The sequence below is a fragment of the Desmodus rotundus genome, chromosome 5 (assembly GCF_022682495.2).
Source record: "Desmodus rotundus isolate HL8 chromosome 5, HLdesRot8A.1, whole genome shotgun sequence".
NCBI lineage: Eukaryota > Metazoa > Chordata > Mammalia > Chiroptera > Phyllostomidae > Desmodus > Desmodus rotundus.
This window is the reverse complement of record NC_071391.1, coordinates 138,096,613-138,109,410: the sequence shown is the minus strand read 5'-3', so window position 1 is coordinate 138,109,410 and position 12,798 is coordinate 138,096,613. Positions and strand designations below refer to the sequence as shown.

The 12,798-nt window shown below is 34.8% G+C and overlaps 1 protein-coding gene across 1 annotated transcript in view; it reads left to right on the top strand.

Moving 5' to 3' along the window:
• The window catches only part of WDPCP (WD repeat containing planar cell polarity effector), a 307,958-nt gene that overhangs the window by 126,242 nt on the left and 168,918 nt on the right, over positions 1-12,798 (top strand). The window contains exons 8-9 of the mRNA XM_071221611.1: positions 707-895; positions 4,013-4,136. Coding sequence (XP_071077712.1) covers positions 707-895; positions 4,013-4,136 — 313 coding nt within the window. The remainder of the gene's footprint in view (positions 1-706; positions 896-4,012; positions 4,137-12,798) is intronic.

The window sequence follows — 12,798 nt, the reverse complement described above, 5'->3', positions numbered from 1 at the left end:
ATAAATATGTTTCTATTTTACCACAATACTTTATAGCAAATATTAGTTGTAAAGGGGAGCAATAGCAGGTTTAATACTGATCATTTCTTACTTCAATAGAAGAGAATAATCTCTAAATGGCAATTTTGAGATAAATTGGAATGTGGTAGCTATGAAAAAACTATCAGTTGAGAGTGCCAATTAATAAAAACAGTCTCAAAAGCATTCGTATAGTTATATTATATGTCTTTTGTACATTTGTACTCCCCTCTCCCCAAAGTACATGTAGTTGAAGACTAATAAGTGCAAGTTAGAACTACTGAAGCTGGCCAGTAAGAATTGTGCTCACATCATAATGCCGCCTTTAAATGTATATAACAGAAGCCTAAACAACTAATGGGAAAAACAGTATTAGCTATTGCCATCTACCTAAATATTCCTCTCATGCTTCTTCACTTTTAGTTTAAGCAGTTTGATTACATGGAATATAAATTAGTTAATATGTACTGAAATGACAAGAATAAGCGAGCCAGAATTGGTAGGTATTATTTAAAATGAGGATTTAACCACAAATCCATATTATTCAAAATTTGGATCCTCCAAATTTCACATTTCTAGCGCTTATGCAAGAAATGGTTACTGTTTTTTTCCTTTATTGAAAACTTAACTGTTTTATTCTAATTTTTATTTTTAAAAGATTTACTTGGTTTTGCATTTTTTGTTACAGGTATCTTCACGCAAGGACAGCTGGGCCTGGTAGACATCATCTTCCAGTACATTCACTATGATGAGATTTGTGAGGCAATAAACATCCTGAGCAGTATGAACTGGGACACTCTGGGCCACCAGTGCTTTATCAGCATGAGTGCCATTGTGAACCATCTGCTTAGACAAAAGCTCACTCCAGAGAGAGAAGGTCAGACTTGAAATATATTTCATAAGTGGGTTTTACATATACATGAAGTACATTTTGAGTCACTTATTGAGTCACTTATTTATGAGGGTTATTTTGAGTTATGTTATTGAAGACTAAAAGACAAAAATGTTAATGCCTTATTAAAACTGACGAGATTAGATATCAAAAATTACTCCCATATGGTACTTACTGTATAGTATTTATCAACATAAATAACAACTTTCCTGTATGTACTATATTGGAACTTAGAGTGCAGTCATTGTATATAGTTCAGTGTAAGTTCACGTGTGGAATATACTCAGTTTTAAACTTTGATAAAAAATTTTACATACTTGCTAGGGCCAGGTAGACAGAAGGCCCCAAACAAAGGTCCTTATTCCTCCTTCACTTTAGACATCAATATCTTTCTCTCACACCCCAAGTCCTTTGTCCAGACAATAGTCCTTACCCCTGATTGCTTGTGTGTATTTTGTGTCAGAATTGCAGCCCAGGCTGCTGCTGCTTGTTTTCATTCTAACTTCTAGTTCTGATACCACTCTCCCTTCTGTCTTCTTGAATTGCCCTACCCTTCCCCTGTAAGTAGGATCTCGGATGTTTATTGTCAAAGAAAGATAAGATTTTGTTTAAAAAATAAAACCCAAATATGTGCCACATGCAATAATGAAATTAATTTTTATATTTGGCATTTATAGTATGTTATATTTATTATGATTTACTTATTTACTTAATGTAAAATGAGCCTAAACATTTTTGCACTTGCCTCTTTATTTCAAATCTTTGCAATAAACATCGATATTAATGGTAGGAAGTCATTGACATTAATTTGTAGCCAATGAGAAACTGTCCTCAGTTTATAAGGTAGGGGAAACAGGAAATATATCAAAAGGTGCTAACTGGAGAGCTTGTTTTCCCCTATTTTCTTTGCGAGTTTATAGATTTTCTTATTCTATTTTGTTTCCAAAGTAAATTGTTTGGATAGAATTCTGTATCTAACCTTCATTTATAAGAGAAGAATAATCAATAAGAACATGTTCCTTCAGGAAGTCAGCATCATGGGACTTGGCCCAGCTCACAGGAGGCCCACAATAAATATTTATTTAATGTTACTTGAATGTGCTTTTTGGAGGTAGTCCAACCCATCTATGGGGATTCCAGTATTTCTACAATGAGAAAACACCAAGCACAGTGCTTGGCCCACAATAGGTACTCAAATATTAGTTAAAAATAAAAAGAGTATAACTTCAAAATTTTAGGTACTAGGAGTTACTATAATATTTCTGCCTGCATAGTTATTTCAAGTAATTATTTCTTAGTATTGGTACACTCTCAAGATTAGGTAAATAATAGAATAATAAAAAAAAGAAGCAGAGTCCCTAAAGAAAACCTGTTATGTTGCACAAATCTGTACAAGAGATCCTAAATTTACCATTGAAGAAGTGTGGAGAAAATAAAATATTTACTATGACTCAGGACACTGAGAAATTGCTAACATCTTAGTGCATTTGTATTGTAAGATTCCTGTGTTGTAAGAAAGATTATTAGGGAATTCACAAATGGCATTATCAGATGTTTGCCTTAATAAAGAATATTTTCAGTATTTTCAATATTGGGGAGATTTGGAAATAAAATGCGTGTATGGTAGTAGGCTTTAAAAATAAAGTGTTTGCATGATGCTGGGTTATCAGAATATGTACATTTTTAAGTAGGTATATGCATTTTCCCCAAGTAACTGCAAAACACACTTCTAAAACATTCAGAATTCTTCTCTATTGAGATTTATTCTATCTGAGTCTAGCAAATTTGATGGGGGTAATTTGTTTTCCTTTTATTAGTGAAACCCAGTGGGCTCTTTTATTTGTAGCCGTGTTGTGGCAGATCTTCCTTTCTGCCTTAAACATCAAGCTGGGTTATCTAATGAATCTGTAACTGTGCTGGGAGTTACGAGAGTTCCATGTAGGCTCGAATATTTCAAACGTACAAAACATGCTGTCAGGAAAACAAGCGATGGCAAGAGAATCTGGCTTGTTTTCACAATAGCATTGCTGTATTCAATTTAATCTAAATTGACTGCTGCTTTGGAAGAAAATACCCCTAAAGTTCATCTTACTTTACTCTCTAGATTTGAGATTAAAAAAGAAATTATTTACAGCTTAGCCAAGTCCATAGCAATTACTCTGATGAGGTATTCAATACTTCCAGACGTAAATATACCTAAAACTAAAGAGTTTCACTAAATAAAAACGTATGTATTCAACCAAGTGCTAGTAAGTAGCATAAGAATCAGTGAAGTCTCACTATGAATTGTAGTATTGTCATATATATTCATGCTATCACCATTATGGTAATTATAGAACTTCCTGGTATTTCTGAGAGGAAATACAACCCCATAAGCATGTCTTGATAAAATTGTGAAGTAGGCAAAACGTGCCTCTTTCTCCTAATTATAGTGCTCTGATTTATCAAAACCTGCTCTCCATCCTTCTTTCCTAGGAAGGCGTCAGTTGACCCCAAGGAGATTAGCACATCGTCCCTCCCAGGGGTGTTAGCTTTCACACCTGGACCAAAGCAACAATCTTCCTATTTAGGACAGGACTTTGGGACCCCATAAGGACTTTCACTATTTCTTTAAAATTGTGATAGAGATATTAATATCTCTATAGATACTACAATAAGGCTATTTTTATTTGTATTATTTAAAAAAATCATTTCAAATATTGATTTCAGTTCCCAGTGTGAAGAGGTTAGTTTTCTCCTTTCAACTAAAGAGAGTAAATGTTGAGCACACAGTTGATTTTACTGGAAATACTAGTTCAAACTGTGTTACTTTGATGAGTCACTGTTTTAATTACCCATTTGTGGTGAGAGGTTGATTCATTATGGATTTCTTCAGTTTTGACAGCTTTTTTGTTGCTCAGAGTCATTGTCAGCTTTGCCTTAAGTGAAAGTTTATACACAGGTTTGTTTTTGTACCGGCTGTCATATTTTAATTTCATCTTTCCTGCAACAAGCTCACATTTCATCCAAGTTTGCAAAACCTGACTGACTGCAAACATGAGTATTCTGTTGTAATTGAAGGAGTTTCACTTGTTTTAGTGCTGCTATGTTTGAATTCCACAGCACAGCTTGAGGCAAGCCTTGGAACCTTCTATGCTCCAACAAGACCACTCCTGGATACAACTATTTTGGAATATAGAGACCAAATCAGCAAATATGCAAGGAGATTCTTCCACCACTTGCTCAGGTGAATGATATCTTTGGATTAATTAGTGTTAAACTAGTTGCCTATTTAAGGAGCCATCTTCTTTAATTAGAATATTCCATAATATGGCTGTTTTCTAATAGTCCATACCATAAGAGAAAACTGAATCTCTTGATATCCTTTATTTAATTTATTCTTGTTATCCTTTTAAAAACTAATATATTTAAATATTGTTTAGGGCTTTTGCATTGCCAGCACACTTTAATATAACTTCCCCTTTAATACGAAAGCAAAAATACCAGCTGTGTAAAATCAAGTTAAAAATATTAACTTAATTGTGCTCCTAGCACTAGAGAAATGTTTTAGTTTCATTGAAGCTAAAAATATGAGTGTGTTATAAAAAGCTCTGAGGCAGTCATTGGTTAGCTTTACTTTAAAAACTACTGTTTAAAGATTTGTCCATTGTCCTCTCACATAATGTGGCAAGTTGCTAGCTCTACTGTGCCTCATTTTTCTGCTTTAAAGGGGTATAATACATTCATTTAACCTTAGGTGTTATGTGAAAAATTAGATAATGTCAATAAATTACTCTGAGAAAAATAATGTAAAAGTTGAAGGACAAGTACATATAGCATATCTCATTTATATAAAGTTCAAACAATGGATGGGTGGAAGATGGATGGATAGAGACAGATGATAACAGGTAGATAGACAGATATAATTAGTTTAGAAATACACATAAATGTGTCAATACTATAAATTAAAACAAGGAAATGATTAGCACAAAATCTAAGATAGTGTGGAATGGGTTAATAGAAATCGAGAAATAGATTTCTAGGAGCCTCCAAGGTATTAGTAATGTTCTGTTTCTTAAAATGAATGGGTTATATATCTGGGTCCATTAAAAATTAGTATTGTTTTAGCTGAATGTGTACATTTTATATACTTTTGTTTTAGCTGAATGTATACATTTTATATACTTTTATATGTGATATATTTTATAACAGAAAGTAATAAAATTTTCAACTCCATGTACCAAAAGGAAGTAATTGAGTTGAGTTTAGAATTGTAATTTTACTTACAATACCATTTGTTACACTTCTATTTAACTCTTTAAAGCAATTTCTTGTAGTCTCTTCTTTTTTTTTTTTTTCCTTAGAACAACCCTGTTAAGGGGGTATTATCATTTGACAAATAAATAAACTACATGTAAAGTGGCACTTTGGTCTCTACCCAACAGTGAAGCCTTGGGAAAACAGTCACTTTAGAAGCTGAGAAATGTTAATATATTGTATGAGTTATGACCTGTAATTGAATTTTGCTTTTTTATCTGAATAACTTTAGCATAGTCCAAGAAACTTTCACCGTGAATGAGGCAGTCTCCTACCTATGAACCTATGCCAGAAATACTGTGGCTGTTGTTACATTTATTTGAACTGAAGGCTTTGTTCTTTGCACTCACTATTATTTTGTTTTCCCTGTTCCTAGGGAAAATTAATGAATTCACTTCTTGCCTAAAGAACACAAAAGATTAACATGAATGGAACAGGCATTTTGGAGGCATACATACTCTTGGTGGCCTCACTGTGTCTTTAGCCTCTGTGACTTTATGCAGTGATTTCTTTGTGCATAAGCATTACATTTCCTAATGTGGTAATGTCATTATTCTAGGGCTGCTGGCCCTAGCATGCTCAGATCCTACTAATACTCACATATGCTACCATTGTGCAATTGTTTTGTTCATTGATTTTTCTCAAATGCAGCATTCTAATTATTTTTTGGATGTGCTTTGATTAGGTGACTATTGTTGCTGTTATTAAACTCTAGCTTTTCTGTGTGGTTACATCTGGAATTGAATGTTTTTCCCTTGGGATATACACTAGGTTTTTCATGTTTCCTTTTATGCATGATTTGCTACTATTTCAGTTATAATGAGTGTTTATTAGTTCTTTTAACAGTAGGCTATATGTGGCATTATGAAAAAACAGAAGTACAGAGGAAATTAAATGAGATAGCTTAAGTTGGAACCATTCTTTTGTTTAATCTGCTGCCAGGAAATTCTCCTGCTTAAGGGAAGAGAAACGGGCCAGATACTTTTTTGTATTTGTGAAGTGCTAGAATTGTATTACTCTCTGTACTTTGGCTAACCAGTATTTTAATACTCTAAAAAAAATTATTACATAATGGACTAAGTCCTACACAGTAAACACCATCATAGGGAGTTTTAAATTGAAGATGAAAGAAAGGAGTGTCGTGCAGAGTAGGGATGTACCTAGGATCACTCACGGGTGAAGCTGATGACTCAGACTGCCTAAATCCAGATTGGCTCTTTTGATTAATAAGAATAAATATGAGATTGATTTGAATTTCATATCAATAGGGTGAATATTAATAGCGTGAATTTGTGATGATAGACAATTATGCTGTGTGAGTTACTAAAATAATTTCTTTGCATACAGTTGTGTTTTTATCTTGACAGTTAGAGGGAGTCCATGAACATCTTTTTGGTTTTTGACCCTTTTTGTTTTTGGCAAGTACAAAAATTATCCTGACAGCCTTCTTCCAGGTCCGAATGAAACTAAACTTTGTAACTTACTTCTTCTGCCCTTTCCTGACACCTTTTTGTATGTGTTTAAAGTGATCGGTTTGCATAAAGAAATGCTCCCTATGAGTGTATGTCATTGCTGCTAACATTAAAGATAGAAGGTGGTAGAAGTACAGTCTTCATGTGGTAGCTAAATAAAGTGTTTATTGTAATAACATTTTAAAGATATCAATCATAAAACCACTAAGGTGGAAGACTCTTACCTATGGGAGGTGTCTAGAAAAAACAATTAGTGTTTTCCTTTTCTCTCATGGTCACAACACTTTGACACCAGAAATTTTTTCTACACTGATCAATTCTCTGACAGCAGCTGGGAGTTCTACAATTCAATTCAATCAATTCAATTCTGACACTAACCAGAATTAGTATAGATTCCACATGTTAAGGGCTCAGTCCCGTAAGACTTCCCCTACTCTAAATGCCATTTTCAAGTAACAGGTCCCCAGGTTACTCAAAACTTTTTCCCACCGATTTTCACTGTCAGATGCTGTGTGGCTCTTGTCCTCTATTACTCTGGCTTTAGGATGACTGCAAGGGGCTGAGAATCCACTCTTCTGGCTAGAGGGAATTTTGCAGCTGAGATATACCTGTGGCTTCTAAGCCACCACACATGTGTGCAGGGTCAGCCCTTTCTGCCTCTGTGCCATCCTTATCAGCCTCTATGTGGCTTATACAAATTCTTGGTTATAATACCTCAGTTCACTAGCCCTCAGTTGGTTATTCTGGTTGATTGCTCTATAATTTGGCTGTAAATCCAGTTTGGAGCCAGGAGGAGGTAAGTAGAGCTTGCACCTAATCTACAACCATCTTAGAATCCCCTGAGAGACATGCATTTTAAATGCTTATAAAAGAGTAAGAAAAATGTTGTGAAAGGAAGCTTTATTAGCTAAGAATAAAAATACTTATGTTTATGAAATATTTGTGGGGAAATGTATTGATGTATTCATGTTCCTTTGCAGTGCACCAAGAAAGTAAGATGAACTGATGGACACTGATATTGATAGATATGTGATAAAACAATATTGTAAAATAACAATGATAGAATCTATATCGTAAATATATATCCATTCAACTTTCTTGGATATTTGAAAATTGTTACTGTAAGATATGGGGGAAAATATATATATTATGTCAGTCAATAATTACACTAATTCAGGGGGAATGGGTAGTCTTTTGGAAATGGCTCTTAGCTTATGCAAAATATAATATGACAGGCAAAAACAATTTTTAATAACTAAAAATGTTATTAACAAGTTTGATTTCTAATTGGCTTTTTCAGTTATACTTTTCACTAATGGATCACATGCAGTAAATAAAACATATATGAAATGAATTCAAAGAATATGAATACTAAAACAATTACCTAAGAATATTTAGGGAATAAGACAGAATATCCAGAGAAAAACTTCCTGGTTAGATCATCTAAAAATGCTGGATAATATTTAAAATACTTGTTTAAAGCATGGTTGACCTGGCAGGAAACTAAGGTAAACACTCAAATATTGAAATGACAAGGATGCTTGATTCCATAAGAGTGAGCAAATTCAAAGTTTGCCTTGAAGGCATCTGCTGGCTGTGAGGTGCTTGGTTTACAAAGGCTGTTTACTCAGGGAGTCAAAGACAAAGCTTTAGTCTTAAGTAGACTGGGAGATTGGATTAGAGGTTCCCCAAATCAATCCACAACCCTTTATGGCCAGTGTCTTCTTCGAGAGAACTAGAAGGAAGATAGGAGATGCAATAAGGAATGTCAGGCAAAAAATAATGTTACACTGGTGGGAATTGATTATATAAAGATAAACACTAATATCTACTTGACAGTGTTGAACATTAAGACAAAATCCTGAACAATAACAACATATAAATCAGAAAAATAGTGAAGAAGTTAAAGAACTCTAAGTTCTTCGCACTTTTTAAGAGGAAGCTAGAGATATCTATTAATACCAGTGTTTATTACATAAAATATACATGGTAGAATTTCTAGGGTAATCACTGAAAGAATAGAAATAGAGTTTAAGATATAAAAATATAATTTTTAAACAGCAAAAATGTTGGATGGAAAAAACACAACCCAAAAGAAGTCAAGAGTGGGGAGAGAGTGCAGCATGCAGGGGGAAGAACATAGAAAAAGAGATGGAAAACAGATAATACCCAGTGATTTAGCAGAAATGAATTTTAAAAACTAAATTGGAGAGATACGTGCAAAAAATAAAACTAGACAGCCTTCTTACATCATGCACAAGAATAAACTCAAATGGATTAAATACTTAAATGTTAAACTAGAAACCATAAAAAACCTATAAGAAAAGATAGGCAATAAAATGTCAATCATTTCTTCTAACAGTATTTTTCTGATATATCTCAGGCAGGGGAAACAAAAGACAAAATAAATAAATGGGACTTCTTCAAACTTAAAAGTTTTTGCACAGCAAAGGAAACCATCAACAAAATGAAAAGACAACCCACTGAATGGGAGAACATATTTGCCAATGATAGGTCCGATAATGGGTTAATATCCAACATTTATCAAAAATTTATACAATTCAACATAAAAAAATCCAATTAAAAAATGTCAAAGGACCTGAATAGACACTTCTCCAAAGAGGACATACAGATGGCCAATACACCTATGAAAAGATACTCAACATCACTAATCATCAGAGAGATGCAAATTAAAACCACAATGAGATATCACCTCACACCTGTTAGAATGGCTATAATCAATAAATCAACAAAAAACAAGTATTAGGATGTGGAGAAGAAGGAACCCTCGTGCACTGTTCTGGGAATGCAGACTGGTACATCCACTGTGGAAAGCAGTATGGAGTTTCCTCAAAAAAATAAAAATAGAACTGCCTTAAGACCCAGTTCAACTTCTGGAAATATATCCAAAGAAACTGAAAACACTAATACAAAAGAATATACGCACCCCTATGTTCATTGCAGCATTATTTACAAGAGCCAAAATTTGGAAGCAGTCCAAGTGCCAGCAGGCAGAGAAGTGGATGAAAAAGCTGTGGTACATTTACACAATGGAAATTGACTATAGAAAAGAAAATTTTACCCTTTGGGACAGCATGGATGGACCTGGAGAACATTTTGCTAAGTGAAATAAGCCAGTCACAGAAAGAGAAGTACCATATGGTTTCTCTTATATGTGGAATCTAACTAACAAAATAGAAACAGACTCAAAAATTCAGAGAACAAACTTCAGCTGTCAAAGTGGAGGGGGGGTTGGGGCCTGGGTGAGAAAGGTAAAGGGATTAAGCAAAGAAGGAAACTCATTGACACAGACACCAGTATGTTCAAGGAAAGGGGAGTTGGAGGGAGGTAGTAGAAGTTAAAGGGGGGATAAATAGTGATGGAAGGAGACTTGACTTGGGGTGATAAACATACAATACAATATGCAGATGATATGTTATAGAATTGTACACCTGAAATACATATAATTTTATTAACCAATGTCACCGCAGTAAAGTCAATTTAAAAAGTCAATAATTGTCAATGTAAGTGGGCTAAAATCTTAAAATCTTCATTGGCAAAGATCATTGAAACAGATTTTTTTCTAAGTTTTTACAAGAGACATCTAAAACATAGAAAGTGTAAAAATTAGAGAATGGGGAAAAAAGTATACTAGGTCAATACCCAACAGGGAGCTAATGTTATATAAATAGTCTTTAAAGCAAAATTATTAGTAGATTACTAGAGATCAATATTGACAGAACAATCAATCTACAAGGAAGAAATAACAATTCTAAATGTGTATAACATAGCTTAAGTACACGTAAATAAAAATTGACAAGTCCACTGCCAAAGTCAGGGATTTTAGTACCCTTCATGTGGTAGCTGATAAAGTGAACAAAAAATAATGAGATATAAGATTGGAATGGTATAATTAAAAGCTTCTTTCATGGACATGCATAGAGTACTATATAAAACAACTGGAGACTATACTTTTTTCATGATCTGACAAAACCATTTTTAAAAACTGAACATGTTCTAGGCCATAAAGTCCCATCAAAAGGTTAAAGGAACAGTTATATTTACTCAGCAATTAATTACTGAATGCCACATGCCAGTTATTGTTAGAACTAGGAATACAGCAATAAACAAAACAGACACACAAATTTATGGCATCATAAAGTTTACATTCTAGTGAAGGAAACAATATATAAATAAATAAGTAAACCAAACAGTATGTTAGGTAATGTTATGTACCATGAAGGAGAACAAAGCAGGAACAGAGGCTAGGGAGTATTGAGTGTTGGAGTGAGTAGACTGCATTTTAAAATAAGGTTGTCTAAGAAGGCCTCACTAAGAAGCTGAAGTATGAGACTTCCAGAAAGATGGAGGCATAGATAGACATGCTTCACCTCCTGCTCAACCATAAAAAGAATTACAACTAAATCTCAAAACACCACCCAGAACTGTCAGAAAATTGAACTGTTTAGAAGTCTGACAACTAAGGATTTAAAAAAGCCATACTCATCCAGATAGGTAAGAGGGGTGGAGACACAGAGACTGTGTGGAGAGGTGAGGAGATATCGTGTGGTACAGAGAGGCAGTGGCAGCAGAATGGACATGGTTGATCCCACATTCATGTGTGGTAGAAAAAACTGGATGGGATATCTTGGGAGCACGTAATTCAAACCACAGGCCAGACCACAGAGCCCAGGGTTCCAGGCCAGGAAGATAAATCCCTGTCTCTTCTAGCCATAAAAACCAGTGGGGGTTGGAGTAGTGGAAGAAACAGCCGGATTTTCAGGAAACTCCACTTAAAGAGCTCACGTGGTCTTAAAACATACACAAACCCACCTACTCCAGGATTCACACCAGGACAACAATGCAACAAGGGCACCAGTCGTATACAGGGAGTAGGTGAAGTAACTGGGGTGAGTGCCCAGCAAACCCTCAGAAGCCAGGCAGCAGCACAGGCCCCTCTCCAATCCCTCCCCCCACACAGAGCAACAAAGCAGTGAAGTGGGTTGTTCCACCCTGGTGATTGCCTAAGGCTCCGCTCCATACAATTTACAAGTGCCTTTTACAGGGAGTGAAAGCAGCTCTACATAACACGCAGAAACAAATGCAGAGAAGTTGATAGATTGTGGAGATAAAAATATATGGCCCAAATGAAAGAACAGAACAACACCCAGAAAAAGAACTAAACAAACTGGAGATAGCCAGCCTAACGGATGCAGAGTTCAAAACACTGGTGATCAGGATTCTTAGAGATCTCATTGAGTATGACAATAATATATAGGAAGAAATGGAGATTACACTAAGTAAAATAAAGAAAAATCTACAGGGAATCAACAGTGAAGGGAAGGAAGGTGGGACTCAAATAAATGATTTGGAGAAGGAAGAAATAAACATTCAACCAGAACAGAAAGAAGAAACAAGAGTTCAAAAAAAATGAGGATAGTATAAGAAGACTCTGAGATGTGCCAATATCTGAATCACAGGGATGCCAGAAGGAGAAGAGGAAGAACAAGAAATGGAAAATTTACTTGAAAAAATAATGAAAGAAAACTTCCCTAATTTGGCAAAGGAAGTAGATATACAAGTCCAGGAAGCACAGAGAGTCCCAAACAAGTTGGATCCAAAGAGGACCACACCAAGACACATCATAATTAAAATGCCAAAGCTTAAAGAGAGAATCTTAAAAGCAGCCAGAGAAAAGGAGACAGTTACCTACAAAGGAGTTCCCATAGGACTTGTCAGCTGATTTCTCAAAAGAAACTGCAGGCAAGAAGGGGCTAGAAAGAAGTATTCAAAGTGATGAAAAGCAAGGACCTCCAACCTACATTACTCTATCCAGCAAAGCTATCATTTAGATGGAAGGACAAATAAAGTGCTTTCCAGACAAGATAAAGCTAAAGGATTCATCATCACCAAGCCATGAATGTTAAAGAGACTTGTTTAAGAAAAAGATTAAAACTGTGAACATTAAATAGGCAACAAATTCACAGACATTAACAACTGAATGTAAAAAAAGAAACAAACAAAAAACTAAACAAACAACCAGAACAGGAACAGAACCATAGGTATAGAGATCTACTGGAGAGTCATCAGCTAGGAGGGGGAATGAAGAGAATGGGAGAA